Raw genomic sequence first — 20,282 nt, 5'->3', positions numbered from 1 at the left:
ATGATCACAGGAACTGCAACCAGTCAAAAATGCCAGCCAGTTGCCAAGTGCCTGAATTGTGATCACATGATTATGGGGGTGGAGCAACAGTTGTAAATTAAAATTTAAGTTGTAATATTATTTTCAGAGGCCATCATTAAGCAAACAGTTGTAAGTCAAGGACTACATGTAGCAGCAGCTATCACTACTGTTACTACTATTATTGGCATCAAAATAGTTTGTGAAAGTTGATATAAATGCTGGCGCATATTTGCATAAAATATGATTTCTGAGCAGTTGACATTTCAATTGCCTATGAATAATATGAATTAAAAATAACTGAAGTAAATTTGTATAACATTTTGATGTTCTGTTTTTTTGTAGCCCACACCTGAAATTCAACAACCTTACATTGATTTCAGCTCATGGCCTTCCAGGGAAAGATGAATCAAATAATCTGCATAAGCATTTTTTAATTAACAGGTGCGTTTGGAGCAGCGATGAAATCCAAATTTTTTTACTACCAGTTCTGTGGGCGTGGCTTGGTGGGCATGGCTTGGTGGGTGTGACAGGGGAAGAATATTGCAAAATCTCCATTCCCACCCTACTCCAGGGAAAGGATACTGCAAAATCCGCATTCCCTCCCCACTCTGGGGCCAGCCAGAGGTGGTATTTGCCAGTTCTCCGAACTACTCTAAATTTCCACTACTGGTTCTCCGAACTGCTCAAAATTTCCGCTAGCGGTTCTCCAGAACCTGTCAGAACCTGCTGGATTTCACCCCTGGTTTGGAGTATTTTCAGTACTGCCAAAAAGACAAACATAAACATTATTTTAAAATGGTAAAATATACTTCTGATGCTATAAGTATATTTATATAGTAAATGAGGAATTAATCAAATTTAGTTTCTAACATTTGTACTCCCCTTGTAACGGATTCAAGTATTGTCCTTTGCTAAATTACTATCCTTGTTTTGCCTTTAAAAACTATAGCAATGCCTTCAGTAATTTTTTCCTCTTTTTAGCAAAAGTAGCAAAAAAGGGAGAAAACAGAATAGAGATGAAATAAGAGGAAACTATTCTTGAAATGAAAAAGAAAACTGAGTGAACTTTAAACTAGCCTTTGTTTATGCTATGGGTGTCCAACCTTGGCAACCTTAAAACCAACCTGCATGGCTGCTGGTATTCTGAGAATTGAAGTCCACAAGCCTTAAAAGTTGCCAAAGTTGGATACCCCTGGTTTATGCATTACAGTTTTGTAACAGCTATGTCTGCACCAATCTGCATCTCTTGCTAATCCATTATTTTCTTACCAGCAAATGTAAGCACCGCCTTCCAATTCCAATTCATGTGTCTTCCTGTGGGGGTAATATAATACCTTACTATGGACTTCAGTAAATTTTCTGAAAGGGAACAAGAAGACTTGATTATGGGATTTTAATAAATTTACCAGAATATAATTAATAATTACATTCAATTACTAAAATGAACTTGTTGTTTCTTCACAGTTATTGTTTTAATGAAGATGATTATGCACTGATGTCACTTGGTTCATGGATTAATGTTGTGGCTGGAAAAATGATTGCTATAAACAGGTCTGCAAAACATGTAACAGTTTCCAAGGAGAAAAAAGTGCCATATGATCATCTCATTCTCTGCACTGGCCAACAGTATCAGGTAAGTCCAAATATTGAGGCAGCACTCCCATACCTAGTTAAATGGAAAAAAATTTCATTGAACTCAGATTAATTTATATTGCATATATAATAATAAGTTTGGAAATTTGTTTTTTCCTATCCAAAATATTTTTTAATCTTATTTTTTATCCTCTTTTTAGTTATATACCATGTTCAAGGTTGTGATCCCATGCTTAATTGAACAAATAATTTCAGAAATAGTCTATAAGAATAAAAAACAATGTCTGTTAGTAAAAATCATCAGGCTGAATTCAATATAAGCAGTTGTAACTTATAGCTTTTTAGAAATATTATGAAAATCTCAGAATCAGTCCCAGATTTAGATAATCTATCAACAAATGAGAGCCTGTGCTACACAATTCCATACTGTTGCAGCATAAGAAGCATAAGAGTTCATCTTTGAGATGATTTGATTTATTTGACAAATCTAGCAGTGATGGAATTCCAAGACTCCTCAACAAACAGGTTGCTACACTTAACTATTTATTCTTACTAAACAATTTAGATCCTTGTTTCAGAGATAGATCTTTCCTTACCAGATTCCTTAATGTCTTCAACAAAGGCAGATTTTCTATTCTACTCCTTTCATTGGAAAAGTTCTTTAAAATTCAAGGAGATATTCAGAGATGTATCTGCTTGGAAAATAGCCATATTAAATTGTACAGCACAATCAAACATAGAAAATGTTTTATGACATTTTGTACTATGTCATAAATGTTTTATGTTAGTTTTTATGACATAAAATATTCATAAAAGTTGTCAAGTTTCAATACCAGATTATTTTATTTTATGGGCCCTGGAATTGTTAATGGTTGGGCACTGTTTTCAAGTGAATAAACTAGACATCAATTCTCTTCTTACCTGTATGCCAGATTCCCTGCTGACTCTTTCTGAGATTGATAGTGGAGTTTGAGCAAGAAGTGTGGCTGAAGTGTTGAGGATGACTACAAAACCATTTGAAACTGAACATTTTAGGTCTTCTTCTTGCAATATCAATGACCATACCTCAAGTGGTTTTTAGAGTTGAAAACAATACAGTTCCCATAGGGATAGATTTCTGCATCCCTGAGGTAGGGCCTCATGTATCTATTTCTCTTGAAGAATCTTTTTCTCTGCTTGTTGCAGAATGGTAATGTGATCCCAGCCTTCCACGTTATCAAGATTACTTACTTTTAGTCAAGCAACATTGCCTTCTGTTCTCCTCCAAACACTGCCCCAGGGTTGTAAATGGATGTAAATGGATATGAGTTATCACTCATATATGTGATGCAGAGAGATGACAAAAAAGTAAATTGCTTCCCGTGATGGTGGTTTTTTGAGTAGCTATTTGTGAATTCACACACTGCACTGTCTGTCTTCGATAGATAACATAATTTAGCAAGCATTCTTACTTTTATAAGCCTGATATGAGAAGGAACAGAGGAGAAAAAGAATGACAAATGTAAACATATTTTTAAAAAGCAACTAGGAAGGTAGTTATCCAATTCTTGTAGTTGAAAAAGCTGGTTATACCTCTATAACTTTAGTTTAAATAGAGATGCTTTAATAAGTGAAACAAAAAAAAATATCCTTTTATTGCCTGCATTCATTCCTCCACCTTCATTTTTTACACATTTCTGCCAACAATGGACAAGCTTCTTAAAGCCACTTTTCTTACTGGATCCTGACAGTCCTTTTTACCTTTTCATTTTAGTCAAACAGATGGTCACAAAAATATCCCATTAGTTTTGGGGAAATGTGTCATATGTCGTCTATAGCAAATAAGGAATGTTGCTGAGATGCAAAGGCCTCTTGTGTGGCCTGTGAGGTGTGTGGCCTAGAATTATCATATTGCAGCTGAATTTTCTTCTTATGAAATGGCAATCTTGAAATCAATTTCATTTTGAGATATTAATCAACTATCTTTAACTTCTTCCTCTTAAACTACACTGAGTCAGAGTAACTTGTAGACTTACATGTCAGAAAAATAGGAACACAACTTTTTCTCATAATAATCTCTTGTCAATTAAAAGATAATAACTAATGCTAAAGAACATGACAAAGCTTCTAGTGCATCAGTACTACCAACTAAGAACACTGAAAGCGTTATTTTTTATTCAACCCTTGCAATTTTTCAGTATGTGAAATCTCTTCAACCAAAAGTTGTTCCAAAGAACTGGGTGGAAAATGTTAGTTTTAGCCAGTTGTTTTGTTTTGTTTTATTTTGCTTCATCTCAGCAGACTACTTCTCTGGAAATACTTCAGCAGGGGCTTGACAACATCCATTTGCAATAGTTTAATAAAGGACTCCTCAAACTTTCTATCCATAAATTGCATTTTTAAAGGGCTTTGATATAATTAATTACCCAAAGTGGTTGCTGAAAAGGCAAGATTATTCACAAACTATACTTATTTTCCAGTGGTGGGTTGCTACCGGTTCACCCTGGATTGGGCGTACCGGTAGCAGCAGTGGTGGGAGGTGCCACCCACCCACCCGGATGTCTCTGCACATGAGCAGAAGCGTCACGCGTACACGCGAGCACCCACAAGAGAACAAGTAGCGGCTGAAATTGAAACCCACTACTGATGTTTTCTCTCATGAGAATAGGAAGTGAGACAAAATAAGGAAAATATTTAAAATAGTAGAAAATGGAGAAGAAAACAGAGAAGCTGGGGAAATGAAGGGAGTAAAGAAGAAATTATATTGCTATTGAATGAAAAAAATCACTTAATTCTCTTGCAAAGGGAAGAGATGTGCACAGTAAAGAAAACTCAATCTAACATCAAAAGTTCAATTGTTCTCTATATATTTTATCGTAGATCCTGGATGAAGAAGGGCTAGTCTCCAATATCCTTTCAAATTTTAGTTTTCATTCTTGAGATGAGACAAATTTAGAGTATCACTGTGTAAGACTAGCTTGTATAATTTACAGTAAATGTGATGTGGGTCTTTCTTAATTTGCCTCAATATTTTGAACTAATATTACAATAATAACAATAATAACATCTGTTAACATAAAATCTGTATTTTGCCTGTAGACCTAAAGACCTAGATTCATTTGTCAAGTACCTATAACATCAATATTTTTCTGTAATTAAAATATGTTTATTTGCTCAGCCAGATGTAGCACATTTCCTCTTCTATGGATTGGCTGCTGAGTTACTGCTTGCTTAGTAATTTTAAAGCTCATTTATTATAAAAATATGAATTGCTGAAGCAGAATATATTTTAATAAATATTGGTATCTGTGAGAAAATTAGAATGATATGATAAATAATATTTATTTATCTATAAATATAGGTCCCATGTCCTAGTGGTGCTGATATCAAAAAATTATTAACCAACAGAGAGGTATCAACAAACTATAAACAAAGATACATAGGAGTAGTGCCCTCCAATCTTTTTATTATTTCTGATGATGAAGATGCATTAGCAGCAATGAAGTGGCTAAAAGAAAAAGTGATTGATTCCACAGGTAACAGTCTTACCAATTCTACTACATGAAGACAGCAGAGGTTTATGTATTTCTTGGCAAGTTGCATCTCCATTTCTAGCATATAATTATAGCTTAATTAATCCTTGCAAACTGTTTCATCTGCTCTTATTTATTGTACAGATTAATTTACAATGTAAAGATTAATTTACAATGTCAGTTTTGGAGACATTTATATTTCTTGCCTGGAACAAAGATTGAAAAGAAGAATTACCTATAATTGCTTTATGAAATTAGATTAACTGAAATGAAAGACCTAAGCACAAAGTCTGGGATTGTTAATTAACATATGAGATAGTAATATCATTAAATATGTTTTGTAGCTAGACACAAGGTTTTTTTAGACTGAAAAAACTGAAAAAAAAGAAAATTGGACTTTTGGGGGTTTAATGTAGAACTATCTGCATACTGTAAAAGGTACTACAGTTGGCTAATACCATGCGTGTTATGTTTATATGGATACAAATGCACTCTTTCATTAAGTTGCATTGATTTACCTGATTTACCAAGGCAGCTTCTATATTTGGCTTGGGTTCTGTAAATCTACCTATATTTGCAGTACCCAGAAATGGAATGGCATTACAAAAATATTCAAAGCAAGGAATGGAGCAAAATATATAGTCACATAGTTGGACATAAAACATAACCCGAACCTTGTATTCAGCTTGTGTTTTCTGAGGTTGTAGGTGCCACTGATTGCACCTACTTCTGTCTGCCTCAGAAGTGTTCCTTTTGTCAACACCACAGTTCAGTTTTCTTTCAGTGACTATTGGTACAATTGGAGGAGGGAATGGTATCTTCTGACCTGGAATTAGGCAATTAGACTGTTTTTCACACTTGCAAACATTGCAGCACCCCCATGGTCATATGATAAAATTAAGATGCTTGGCATCTAATTCATATTTATGATGGTGTGCTAGGGTCATGTGATCACATTTTGTAACCATCTGAGCAAAGTCAATGGGAAAGCCAGATTCATTTAACAACAGTGTGACTAACTTAACAACTGGGGCAAGAAAGGTCGTGAAATGGGGCAAAACTCACTTAACAAGTATGTTACTTAGCAACAGAAATTTTTGGCTCAATTGTGGTTGTAAATCGAGGGCAACCTATAATTGTTTCTTTTGCAACTAGTCCAGAAGTTAGTAGCTGCTAACAGCTGCTCGATTTTTCTTTTGAGGTCCCTTATTTCCATGTTGGAAATAGCATTGAGTGTGCATTAATTCACTCCTCCAGTGGAGTTCCAATGTGGATATACAATATCATTTCATATGCCCATTCATGATGACATGATTGTATGTTCATTTTTGTGAAACTAAACAGAATACTTTTTATACCTTGCTTTGTTTATTGCAAGCGTGATGAATAGATTTACTTGTTCAGATATGTCTTTTATTTGGGGAACCAAGTCTTACCTTTTGCTCCTTTTGTGGAGCAAATGATGGGATATGATACTGTACAATCTCCTGCTCTTATCTGCAATTGCAGAAAAGGTGTCTTATTAATCTGTCTTGTTTCTCGGCTTAATTCATTTGATTAATGTTAGGAAAAGACTGCTCCTGCATTGACAAATCCGGTCAATTCAGTCCCATTTACTAATGACTTATTCTGTTAGATCTGTCCTTTTGGGACCTGAGAGACAGAATGCATTCTGTGGGGGAAGAAAAGGAAAACTGCCCTTACTTTTTATTCTGACTTAATAGTACGCATTTAGTGAGCAGTGCCATGTGTGCATCCTTTGTCTGTGTGCTTGTGTGCATGTACTGTACATCTGCACACAAGTATAACATTTATAGAACGCATATTTGCTCCCTTCATGCAATCCACCGAACAATCCCCCAAGTTTAGGTGATGAAGAAAGGCTGTGTTTACATATACACTAAACCAAATTCTGTTGTGCCATCTTACCCAAAATTGATGGGTGCTGCTGTGTTGTATAAATTTATAAATTATAGTGATTTGAATGCAGCTTTTATTTAATTATTTTTTAAATTTATGTTGACATGCAAAAAAACCCTATAATTCCAACAAGAAAAAAGATACTGATTGATTAATTGAACAAAAAAAAGGCCCTAGATATATTATAATCATTAAAAATTTGATAAAGAAAAACTAATTAACAAAGAAGGAAAAGATTAATATAATAATCAGGCACATAAAACGAATTCAACCCTAAACTTATTATTAAATCTGGACTATATAAATATTTCTTTATCTCATTTTTAGGACAAAGGAATTTTTGAAAAAATAGACAGAATACTTATATCCTGATCCATTTTAAAATATTCTTTGAGTGTCCAATAAATACAACATAATATTTTTGATGAATTAATTTAAATTATAAAAAGTATGTTTTACATTTCTTAACTCATGAACCCCTTAAAAACTTTGGATATTCCTTGTCTATACCTACAAAGATCAAAAGTTACTTTTTCATCACTATCATAATTGTGAATGGTTGCTGTCCAAGGCAGTGACTAAACAAGCACTATTTGTACCACCTAGTATTGGCTGATTTATAATTATTAAATTTCCCAGTTGTAGTCACTAAAGCATAGTCTGAGATTGCACTGGAACATACTGAAGAATCCCTAAATTGATTCACGAAGGCAGAACAAATGCAAATATAATCTATCTAAAATCATGTTGATATCCGTGTCTCTCAGATCTTCTGATAGTCCTAAATTGAGGTGAAATCTCCAGCATAAATTATATATTAGTAGTTGTAGAATATAATTTAGAAAAAAGCTTTGAATTATGTCAGTAATATTCTTAATGGGCCATAAAAGTTAATTAGAGCAATAGTGACAGTAGCTATCTTTGGCACCACAAAAATAATGAATATTTCAAGTTGCAGCGTTGATATACCACATGAGTTTATTTTGCTTTTAGCTACCGATATGCTTTATTTGAATATCAATTAATATTGGTTTGTCCATTCCCAATCCTATGTCTCAAAAAGAGGTTTCATTTGATAGACTATGTATTTCTTGTAAAGTAATGTTCTCGGAAAGTATAATTTCAACTTGCTGCAAATTGTTCCTTTTTAATAGCTAATACTATAACTGTTATTCAACAGAGAAATACAAATTCTATAAAGATCCATGGTGGCCAAAACTATTGTAAATCTTTTGTCCTCATGTCCAAGAGACAGGCAAAAAAAAATAAAAAAATAGATTGTTTGTAAAGGGGGTTCTAGATAAAACATAACTTTATGTACATGGTATTTCAATTTGGTAGTTTTGTCTCGAAAAATGTAAAAGCTGGTCTCTGGTATTATAATGTATTGGTTATAGGGGAAGACATAGTGGAGGATTTCCTGAATGCATTCTTCCATGTAATTAAATAAAGATTTCTGCTGCTTAGTATCAAAGGTAGATTGTTTCTAATTATTTCTGGTGAGTTGCCCATGTATTTTAATTAGTAGAGTTTGTAGATTTGTAATACATTACATGAGGTTGATCCTTTTCTTCTAATTCAGTAGCAATAATTCTCTTCAAGGTTTCCAAAACTTTTTCAAATTAACCAACATGCACTTTCCTAGTTTTAACATTTTCATGGATCGTAAGTATGCCAGTTTCCAAATTTGTGAATGTATTGTTTCCAAATTTGTGAACGTATTGTCCATTTGTTTAGAAATTGATTGGATTTTTACCATTGATTTGAAAGTTTGCCCCCCCTCAAGAAGCAGTACATTAGAGAATCATTTTGGTATACAGGATAGGACAGGACAGGAGAGGACAGAACAGAATGGAAACTTTATTGTCACTTGAAATGTACACTAATCAGCATACATTAAAATGAAATTTTGTTGCATTCAGCTCTCAAAAGATAACCATTATGCATATACCCACACACACATACATATATGACACAGAGAGACATCACAGTCCAATTCGGATGTATACATATACATGGCGAAAAAAAAGAATCCTGCGAGTTTACAAGACGGATGGCGTAAGGAACAAAGTTGTTACAGAATCTAGTAATCCTGCTGTAGATATTTTGAAACCTCCTCCCAGAGGGGAGCAACAGAAACAGACTGCAAAGTGTGTGTGTAGGGTCTCTAACAATGCTTTGAGCTCTAAGCACATAGCACTTATAAGTGGTATCCTGAATAACGGGAAGTGAGCTTCCTATAATCTTCTCAGCTATCCTTACCACTCTCTGTATGGACCTTCTATCTGAGGCATTGCTACCAACAAACCAAACAGTGATGCAGTTTATTAAAAATGCATTTATGAGTTCTCTGGTCATGGAAAGGCATTGTCTTAGATACCTAGGACCAGAGTCGTGTAGACTTTTATTATAGTGACCAGCACCTTGACATGTACTAAAAAAACCCCACTGTCAGTTAGTGCAGTTCCTGAAGCAGAAATATCACATTGCAGTTTTAAAATAGGCTAGTGAGCATACAAGAGTGATTTTGTAGGACAGCCCCATATAGAACAAATTATACTATAGATAGATTTCACCTACCAACTATCTTGTTTATTCACCATTCAAAATTGTAGCAGTTTTAAAAATCTATAACTTTATGACCAATCTTCACCCTTATGACCATCACAGAGACCTGCAGTCATGTGATTGCCATTTGTATGCTTCCCAACCAGCTTTTGACAAGCAGAATTAATGGAGGACATGGAAGTAAAATTGCAAGTCACAGTCACATGATGTCTCATTTGTGATACAACTTTTGAAGCAGAATTTGGTAACTAAAGCTGATGTCACCATGGTTTGAAAAATAAATTATAAATATTTTCTAATCTACAAAGAAACATATTTAGAAGTAAAATCCAGAGTTAAATACAGGTGACAAATTTAATCATAAAATCAGCAGTATGAAATTTATAACTCACAATTTCAGTTGTTCCAGAAACAAAGTAACTTATTTCTAGTAAGACTGAAGACAGAATGTTAAAACATGTTAAAGTAAAGAACCTACAGTATTTTGCAGTAACACATCTATATAGAAACTTAGTCAGGATGGGACAAAAAAATTCCCTTTTAAATAAAAGGGAAGTACCTAACATTCTCTCTGCAAACTGATATCCATTATTTGCTACTTGATAAATTCTTTAGCTTTGGTAAAACTGAAAAGTGCATGGCTATTTTAGATAGGCTTTGTAAATTTACCTCCATAATCTTATTCCAGACTGAGGAAATAAATCTAATACTGTCAGTCAGGATGAGTCCTTGGGGAAAAATGTTAATCTAAGTCAGTAGATTTTAGATCTACTTAGATTTAAGCCACAGTAACTTAGCTTTATTCATTATTTGTTTTCATACTTTTTGCATTACTTTTCATTTGCAAATATCAAAGTTATTTAGAACAATATAATATAGTTAAAACTAAATATAGAGAATAAAGTTCAAAAATGGCTTTTTAAAAATCAACATTGAATTACTAGGTCAGCTGACAACATCAAAGGAAAATCTAAGCAAATAAATCTAAGCAAATAAATAATAAGGAGCCGGTAAGATGGTTCCGCCCCAGGCGCCTGATGGAGCCTGAGAGGTTCCAGATGGAGCTTGGGCCATTCCCTGAGGCTCTGGCTCACGCCTCGACTGGAGACCTAGTGGCTGCCTGGGACAGGGCGGCCACTGGAGCTCTGGATCAGGTTGTGCCTTTGCGGCCTCTGACCCAGCACCGATCTCATCTGGCTCCTTGGTTCACTGAGGATCTAAGGGTGATGAAGCGCCGGAAAAGACATCTAAAGAGTAGTTGGAGGGCCAGTCTTTCTGAATCTGAATGGACACTGGTAAGATCTCATATTAAGAATTACCTAGTGGCGATAAAAGCAGCAAAATGTAATTATTTTGCTGCTCTTATTGCATCATCAGAGAACCACCCAGCCGCCCTGTTTAGGGTGACCCGCTCCTTGCTCCACCAGGGAGCGTGGGAGGACCCCTTGGAGGGTAGAGCCGAGGACTTTGTACAGTACCTGCATGACAAAATCACTCAGATTCGGGAAGGTCTGGACTCCGACTGGGTAGTTGCAGGAGGGATGACGGAGGCAGGTCTTGTGAATGTTATCTGGGATGAGTTTGATCCTGTGACTCCTGACGATGTGGACAGGATTCTGGGTAGACTGAACGCAACCACATGTTTGTTGGACCTGTGTCCCTCCTGGTTAGTGCTGGCTTCTCGGGAGGTGATGCGAGGCTGGCTCCAGGGGATTATAAATGCTTCATTGGGTGAGGGTGACTTCCCCGCCGCCTTGAAAGAGGCGGTGGTGAGGCCTCTCTTCAAGAAGCCTTCCCTGGACCCGGCAGTGTTGTCTAATTATCATCCGGTCTCCAACCTTCGCTTTGTGGCGAAGGTGGTTGAGAGTGTGGTTGCGCGACAGCTCCTCCAGCACCTGAATGAAACGACGTATCTGGATCCATTCCAGTCGGGCTTCAGGCCTAGGTACAGCACGGAAACGGCATTGGTCGCGTTGGTTGATGATCTCTGGCGGGCTCGGGACAGAGGTTGCTCCTCTGTCCTGGTCCTATTAGATCTCTCAGTGGCTTTTGATACCATCAACCATGGTATCATGCTGCACTGGTTGGAAGAGTTAGGGGTGGGGGGCACTGTATTGCAGTGGTTCTCCTCCTTTCTCTCCGATCGGTTGCAGTCTGTGTTGGCAGGGGGGCAGAGGTCGACCCCAAGGCACCTCATATGTGGGGTGCCACAAGGGTCGGTCCTCTCGCCCCTTCTGTTCAACATTTATGTAAAGCCGCTGGGCGAGATCATCCAGTTTCGGGGTGAAGTACCATCTGACAATACTCAGCTGTACATCTCCACCCCGGACCACCCCAGCGATGCCCTTGAAGTGATGTCCCGGTGCCTGGAGGCCGTGCGGATCTGGATGGGGAGAAACAGGCTCAGGCTCAACCCATCCAAGACCGAGTGGCTGTGGTTTCCGACGTCCCGATATAGTCAGTTGGTGCCATCTCTGACTATTGGGGGCGAATCGCTGGCCCCCACAGAGAGGGCTCGCAACTTGGGTGTCCTCCTGGATTCACGGCTGTCTTTAGAAGACCATCTGACAGCCGTGACCAGGAGGATTTTTCATCAGGTTCGCCTGATTCGCCAGTTGTGTCCCTTTCTGGATCGGGACTCGTTACGCACGGTCATTCATGCCTGGACTACTGCAATGCTCTCTACATGGGGCTCCCCTTGAGGAGCACCCGGAGGCTCCAACTGGCGCAGAGTGCGGCCGCGCGGGTGGTTATGGGAGCGACATGGTGTTCCCATGTAACACCTCTCCTGCACGAGCTGCACTGGCTCCCGGTGGTCTTCCATGTGCGCTTCATGGTCTTGGTTACCACCTTTAGAGCGCTCCATGGCTTAGGACCTGGTTATCTATGAGACCGCCTGCTGCCACCAGTAGCCTCCCAGGGCCAGTACGCTCTTATAGAGAGGGGCTCCTCCGGATGCCGTTGGCCAAACAATGTCGACTGGCGGTCCCCAAGGGGAGAGCCTTCTCTGTGGGGCACCTACTATCTGGAATGAGCTCCCCCCGGAGATACGGAGGATCCCGGATCTACGCACCTTCCGCCGCGCTCTTAAAACCTTTTTATTCCATCAGGCTGGCCTGGCGTAATTTTTCCCTTTTTTCCCTTTTAAAATACAAATTTTAAATTGGTTTTAATTTATTGGGGTGTTTTAAATTTGTCTTCAGCCAAATTATTTAATTCGGTTTTATTCTGTTTTTAAATTTTGTATTTATGTGTTTTTATCTTGTGGCTGTTCACCGCCCTGAGTCCTTCGGGAGTAGGACAGTATACAAATCAAATAAAAGATAAACATAAACATAAGCAAATAAATCAATTTCCAATTTTTGGTAACAGCACTCTATTTTTGGAGTTCACTGACTCTCCAAATAAAGTTTCTTCTACAATGTGGGCACCAATACAGAGATTGTTTGTCTATATACCCCAGCTGATTGAATGTCAGTAAGCCATAGTCTGATCAGTAGATCATCCTGTCCTCATTGTAAGGACCAGATAGGCCACGGTGGAAGGAAACAATATATAACAGTATATAATAAACAACTATGTGTTAAGGGAAAGCTTCACTTTACAGTACAGTATTTACCAAATTTCAGTTTCTTTAGATTTCATATGCAATATGGTGATGCCCACCATTTGGATAGAGAAGATTAGAATTGCAGCCCAACATTTCTGTGGTTAAGTTAGTGAAAATTGCTGCAGATAGCCATTAATATCTTATGTTCTGGTACTTCTATTTTGTTGATTTCATTACATTTGACAGAGAACAGATAGAAGAGAGATAAATAACTTTTCTAGTTGTAGAGTAAGAGAATTCTGATGGCAATGTTTTTCCTTTTCTTCTTTCTAATTTCCCAACATACTTAAACTTTTTATTGTTTTTATTTGGAGATCTTATAAACAAAAATAGAGGGGGGTTAGATAGAGGGATATCTAGGGAGGGATGGTACTTTTTCCTTTCCTTTTTCCCACTGGGTCTCAAAGAAAGATATGAAGTTTCCCTGCTTTGATGCAAAGTGTTTCCTATTTCTGGAATATATTCTGCAGAATTTTTAATAAATTATTTTAGCTGTTATTGTTAGGTAATTGTGTTTACTTCATAGCATCAGAGCAACAAGGAGGTCACATCATTTCAGCTTTATCATATTAATTATATTAATGAGGTTTATTCTGTTTTTTTCTTTTGCTTTCTCCAGGGAATATTATTGTCTATGGGAATACAATTGATGTGTACACCACTATAGAATCCCTCTTATCATTAGGAATTAGTGGCTATTGTATACACCTTGTGCACCCTCCCTCAAATTCCAATATTACTTCTCTCAATAACAACGCAATAGAAAGAGCTATCAAGAAAGCATTGTCCAGGTCTCGTGTAACTGAATACCATGATAGTCTATTGGCTCAGTGGAATGATGGCAGTCACCCAGATCCAATCACATGTGCATCTTTCACTACGAATACAAAGCCATTTAAGTTGCAATGTTCTGTAAGTATGTGCCTTTGCTGCATTTTAATATATACATTTAATATATATAACAATTGAAACAGGCTTGAATTCTAGAATTCTGCTTTTGGATCTTGCTACGCTGAAACCTAGCTTGAATCTCGAGCATGAATCGTATTTTTGTCTGATTATGCTACGTTTTAAGTTTTAAGCATAACTGCATTAGTATGCTGAATCTTGCAGAATAAGCTAGCTCTGTTTTACAGAATAAAACTATACTTTGAAGTTTGGGATAAGTCTGCAAAAAGTAATCCTCCATTCATGCTTACATTTTCCAATAATTTTGTGCAGATGATGTATACCAAACCCAATTTTGTTTTAAAAAATTAGCAAATTATTTCATCCTCCACCCACAAAGTCCTTTTGCACTGTTTTATCATGGTGGGGTTATTCCTGGGAGGAATGAGCAAACAAGAATACATATTTCTAGCATGCCACCCAAGGTGTAAATGTCATCCTAGTCACCTGGCTTAAATAAGCAGTCTCTATATAGGATAACAGCAATATAGGAAGACGGCAGCAGTAGATGATCAATGTATTAACAATGGCAAGGACGTTATTTCATACCACACAGCAATAGGCAATGCTGAACCACTCCTGTGATTTACTAAGAAAACGATATGGATGGAAAATATAACATGATTTATGATATAGTGATGGATCATGACCTGAGAAACAAGGACATGTCAGAATCAGGGTGGCATATAGATGTAATAAACAAACAAACAAACAAACAAATAAACAAATAAACAAACAAACAAATAAATATCCAAGATAGGTTAGATAATGTTCACTTCTTACAAGAACCTTTAGTAGAAGAAAATGAAATAAGATCAATACTATGGTTGTAACCAGGCTGGATGGCAAAGAAGTAACGTAATAGCCAGAAAAATATGGCAAGCAGTAGAATCAGGATGAGTATTGGTTCTAACGAAATTATGCCAGCAAATCCAGACAATGGAAAATAAATTGAAAGAAATTCACATCTCAGCACCAAATAAAGAAGAGTTAAGAAAGTGTGCCAGCTATCATACATATCCCTAACTTCACATACTAGCAAACTAATCCTTATTCAATGCAGATTTGGATTTTATTTGGAAAGGGAGATGCCAGATGTTCTTTTTTTTAAAAAAAAAATAGCATTTTAAAATACAATAAAAACTATAAAAAAGATAAAAAGAAAAAGTGAAGAAAATAAAAAAGAAAATCACATAGTTTCCATCTTACTCTTTCTCCTTTCTCTTTTTTTCTCTTAGTTTGTAATTCCCTTCCCCTCTCCTTTTAGCCCTTTTTATTCCCCAAATCCCTAAATCATCAATTCAATATTTCTGCAAAAAGTCCATATAAGGTTTTTAGTCGTTCAAAAAAAAAGTATCATTTTTTTTACATGGCAGCAAAATAATCCTTAGGTTTGCCCAACAGGGAAATGCCAGATGTGGTTTTAGAAAAGGCTGAGAAACTGATGCATACTAGATAATTAAGAAAACCAAAGATTACCAGAAATAAGTGAATACATGCTCATTAATTATAGAAAGACCTTCAATCATGTCAATCATGTCAAGCTGTGGAATGTGCTTGAAAAAATGGGAATCTCATTGTCTTCATGTGAAACATATACCCAGATCAGGAAGCCATAGTAGACAGAACATGACAAAACAGACTGGCATCAGGTTGGCAAATGAATAAAATAAAGCTGTATAATGTAGAGATTGATTGATTGATTGATTCATTCATTCATTCATTCATTCATTCATTCATTCATTCATTCAACCTATATATGAAATATATATGGAAGAAAGCTGGACTGGAAGAAATGGTTTTAAAACTGCAGAAAGAAACATCAATAATTTGCATTATGCTTGATACATGAAAATGCAAATAATTTGCAAGCTATAGTATGGAAAATAAAAAAGCAAAATGAAAAAAGAGAGAATTATGATTAAATATACTTGACAACAAGTACCAGCCTTAGAATTGATACTGAAGAGGTAGATAGCTCAACTGGTAGCTATCTAAGTAGTAGTAGATCGATGATCAACTGTCTACTAAGTAGAATCAACAGTACTGAAGCCATCAGTCAAGAGATATACTGCAAACTAATGCTTGATAGAGAAGCCATCAAGTCCATGGAAAATATATTCAGGATTTGTCTATACCTACAAAGATCAAACTATGCAGGTAATGAGTTTCTCTGTTCTCTGCTTTATGGAGGTAACTGTTTGAAGAAGCAGGATAGAAAGAGTATTGTTACTTTTGAACATTGGTGTTTTGATAGCCAGCTAAATAAATAAATGGATTATCAAATAAATCAACCCTGAGATACAATGTCCAGCCTCAACTTATCATAGTTTGGATACATTATTTAAAAGCCTTGTTTCTGGAGTAGTCTGTAATATTGGGAAAGGTGGAAGGAAAGAAAATAGGATGTTCAGGAGCAATGGGTGCAATATTGGAAGATCTGAAAGGACAGGTCCAGCTTCAGGACAGGTCCTCCTAAAAAAAATCTATGTATGAGGTCACTAAGAATCAACACCAATTTGATGATTCTTAAGCAGATTATTAAACCCATAGTATGGAAGACTGACACTCCTGTCTTGGAAGCCTTGTCAATCTTTTGTGATTGCAGTTCGATAGTTTCTGTTGCTGCGATCTATCTTCCAGAGTTTGCCTCAGCTGGCATTTTCCCCCTAACTTCAGTGTATGACAGAAAAAAGACTGTCAAAACCTATACTACCTTTGTAGTGATTAAAAGATCAAAACACAAAAAGTAAATATTTGTAAAGTGATATCATCTAAAGCTCTTTCAAAAGAGCGATGGAGGGAGAGAGAGAAAGCAATTTAACAAGAGGTAAACAAAACTACATTTTATTTTAAAAAGAACATAGCATATAAAAATACTTTTTAAACTTTAAATATTAAATGCAAGCATTCAGTACTGAAAGAGATAAATCATAGAATCCCCAAATCATGGTTAGCTGCTTACAAATGAATTAAAACATAAGATCCCAAAAGAAAATGTTCTAAGTAGACAACATGATGGCAAAGATCTAATCTATAACAAGGTGAGATAGTGTCAAATTAATAATTCTACAAAGGACAAAAATGTAAATTATCATTACTATTAATGGTATAATGTGATGATGTAATAAATAGTTTATAATTAAATGCTATAATAAAAGTGATAAAATATGATAATTAAAAATAGAATAAAAATAACAAAATATTCTATATTAATGGGCACAAGCTGCAGTGCAAAATATACCTATGTTATAGGAAGATTAAATTAAAAGAAGTAAAAATGCACAAAATTGACCAATATGGCAAGGGTACTGGAAATCTAAGAAAATAAGCAATAAAGAATATGTTTTATAGATTCAATCTGCCCAAACTCATTGTGATATAAGAATTCTGGAAAAGAATGTTCTACGTTTCAGAGCTCCAAGATGCCTATGATAAACTTCAGGGATTATTAAACAGAGATTTTAGAAAAGATGTTACCTTCATTTTTTTAAAAAAGGAATCTGGCTTGCTCATAACCAAAGAAAAGCAGGTAGAAAGGAGAGAGTCTTAATAAAGCTAATTTTGCTGATAGTGAGGATCAGAATCTATCCTTAGCTGATAAAAGAGCTAAGCTCATTGGGAAACAAGTTAATCCTACACAGAGAATAATTATACCCAGAACTCTAAACTCTATTTTCACCAAATAGGATTGGAGTACCACATCATATTTTTTTTACATCTTCTTACATTTTTTTCTTATATCTTTTTTTCCATTTGATAAATTGGGAGATTAATCTATTTCTATGTCAAGGCTCATACTTTTTCTGCAATATCTATACTCTCTTCAATGTTTTTTCCCTAAATTCCACTTTTGATACTATCAAAAATGGCTTGTCTCACATTCAGAACCTCTCATCACCCTTGTATCCTTCACTAATTCTCTGATCATTCATAATTAAACAGTAAAATCAGTTGAGGTCTTAGCTATATACTGATTCTTTTTCCATGTGTACATATGAATAGATATGTTTAAACTGCATACTTAATACAAAACCTTTTTTAAGCAGATACTCATCAGTCACCATTCTCATTCATTCTTGGGACTGCAAATGGACAAATCAATTTTTTCAGTACTGTCTTGTCTCATTTTCACCAATCATCTAACAAATGTTTTTCTCTATACATCATATTTATTTAGAATTATACATACTTTCCCCCTAACCAAGAATGAATTAGCAGAAAAATTATGTGCCATGCATCTATGATTAAATTACACCTAGTCCTTGCTTAACGACTGTTCCATTTAGCAACTGTTTGAAGTTACAACAGCTCCTCATACTTACAAACATCTCAGTGTTCCCATGATGACATACCGTAATTGACATTTGGGCACTTTGCAGTTGGTAAGCATTTACAAACATCCCAGTGTCCCACAGTCCCATGATTGCCATTTACACAGTTTAAAGCCTGCTTTCTATAAGCAGAGTCAATGTAGGAACTAGCAATAAAATCGTGAGTCGTGATCATGTGATGTCTCACTTAAGAACTGCGGCAGAAGCAAAGGCACAAATTCATCTTGGTCACATGATGTCTTTCTTAACAGCTACATTGCTTAGTGATGGAGCTGCCAGTCCAATTGTGGTCATTGAGTGAGGACTACAGGTAGTTCTCTACTTAATAGTTCATTTAGTGACCATTTGAAGTTACAATGACACTAAAAAAAGTGAGTTATGACCAGTTTTCACACAACTGTTCAGCATCCCCATGGTCACGTGATCAAAATTCAGACACTTGGTATCTGATTCATATTTATGATGGTTTCTGTGTCCTGGGTTCTTGTGATCATGTGCAAAGTCAATGGGGAAGCCAAATTCACTTATCAAGTGAGTTATTAACTTAACAATTGTGGCAAGAAAGATTGTAAAATGGGACAACGTTCACTTAACAAATTTGTCACTTACCAACAGAAAATTTGGGCTCAATTGTGGTTGTAAGTCGAATACTACCTGTACTTGTATTCATTTTTTCATTTGAACCAACAACCTAGCTGATACCAAGCATCCTTTCGGAAATACATTTTAACCTTCTCATTTGTAATTAGACGTACACCTTTTCTTCCATAAATATATTCATCAACTCGACAAGATTATATTGCTTATCTATTGGATCCTTCACAACTATATTTTTCTTTGATTTCCATTTATTAATTCCTACTGTTAATTATTTACTCTTTAAGTCACAATCTCCCATTGTCATGGTTGTCATCAGCTCATCTTGACCTTTTCCACTCATCATAGGTTTGGTCAGTTGAGGCTTTCATTAATTGATGGAAGAAATAGCTTAGGTTACTAGTCTTTAATTATACCAATGCGCCACACAATATACAGTGCTTTGCTAATGGAAAATTCACTAACGGTAAGTTTAATATATTTTGTCTAGTATGCTGCAAATGCATCCAAAGCCCTGCTTTATCCAATACTTTTTTTGTATTCTAACTATTGGAAAGTGTCTGCATTACACTGACACAGGAAGGATACTTATCTGCTTTGAACATGAAATATTCTAAAAACTAAGCTTAATTATGTAATTAAGAACTTACCTATGTTTGACTAGAAAGTTACTAAAATATTCTTTACTTTATTTCTTTTAATTCATTTTAGGCATTCTTTAACTTTACCAAAAGAAGAGTGGATTATGAGACGTTCAAAGCAGTTAATGATGCATGCCTTGTCTATGATGGGAGGCTTGTGATTGATACCAACTTCCATACTAATGATGTGAGCATCAGGGCTGCAGGTCCTTTAACCAAATTTTCCAATATATACTATGCTAATGAATGGACACACAGCAATTTCAGCTCAAAAGAAGTTGGTTTTCAGCTTGCTGCAACCATGCTGAATCTTTTTGATCCAACTCTAGAGCCAATTTTTGAACCTCCAGAAGATTTAGATAGACTAATTCCTATGTACAAGGGATGCAAAATTCAAGGTGAGCCAAATACATTTGTTTTTAATAATCTTGCATTTCTATAAATTTCACCTTGATATATCAGAAATATTTTAAAGTAAAAAAATCAATTCATGATATATCAAATTCAGAAAGATAACATTATTACCCATTGGCAAAAT

At 35.8% G+C, this 20,282-nt stretch overlaps 1 protein-coding gene across 1 annotated transcript in view; it reads left to right on the top strand.

Moving 5' to 3' along the window:
- The window catches only part of CFAP61 (cilia and flagella associated protein 61), a 152,079-nt gene that overhangs the window by 95,946 nt on the left and 35,851 nt on the right, over positions 1–20,282 (top strand). Inside the window, exons 16-20 of the mRNA XM_070940797.1 lie at positions 364–462; positions 1,486–1,654; positions 4,955–5,129; positions 13,844–14,136; positions 19,815–20,142. Coding sequence (XP_070796898.1) covers positions 364–462; positions 1,486–1,654; positions 4,955–5,129; positions 13,844–14,136; positions 19,815–20,142 — 1,064 coding nt within the window. The remainder of the gene's footprint in view (positions 1–363; positions 463–1,485; positions 1,655–4,954; positions 5,130–13,843; positions 14,137–19,814; positions 20,143–20,282) is intronic.

This window comes from Pituophis catenifer, unplaced genomic scaffold (genome assembly GCF_029215685.1).
Source record: "Pituophis catenifer annectens isolate HBS135680 unplaced genomic scaffold, rPitCat1.0.hap2 SCAF_3, whole genome shotgun sequence".
Taxonomy (NCBI): domain Eukaryota; kingdom Metazoa; phylum Chordata; class Lepidosauria; order Squamata; family Colubridae; genus Pituophis; species Pituophis catenifer.
The sequence above is the reverse complement of the archived record's forward strand: the minus strand, read 5'-3'. Positions and strand labels throughout refer to the sequence as shown.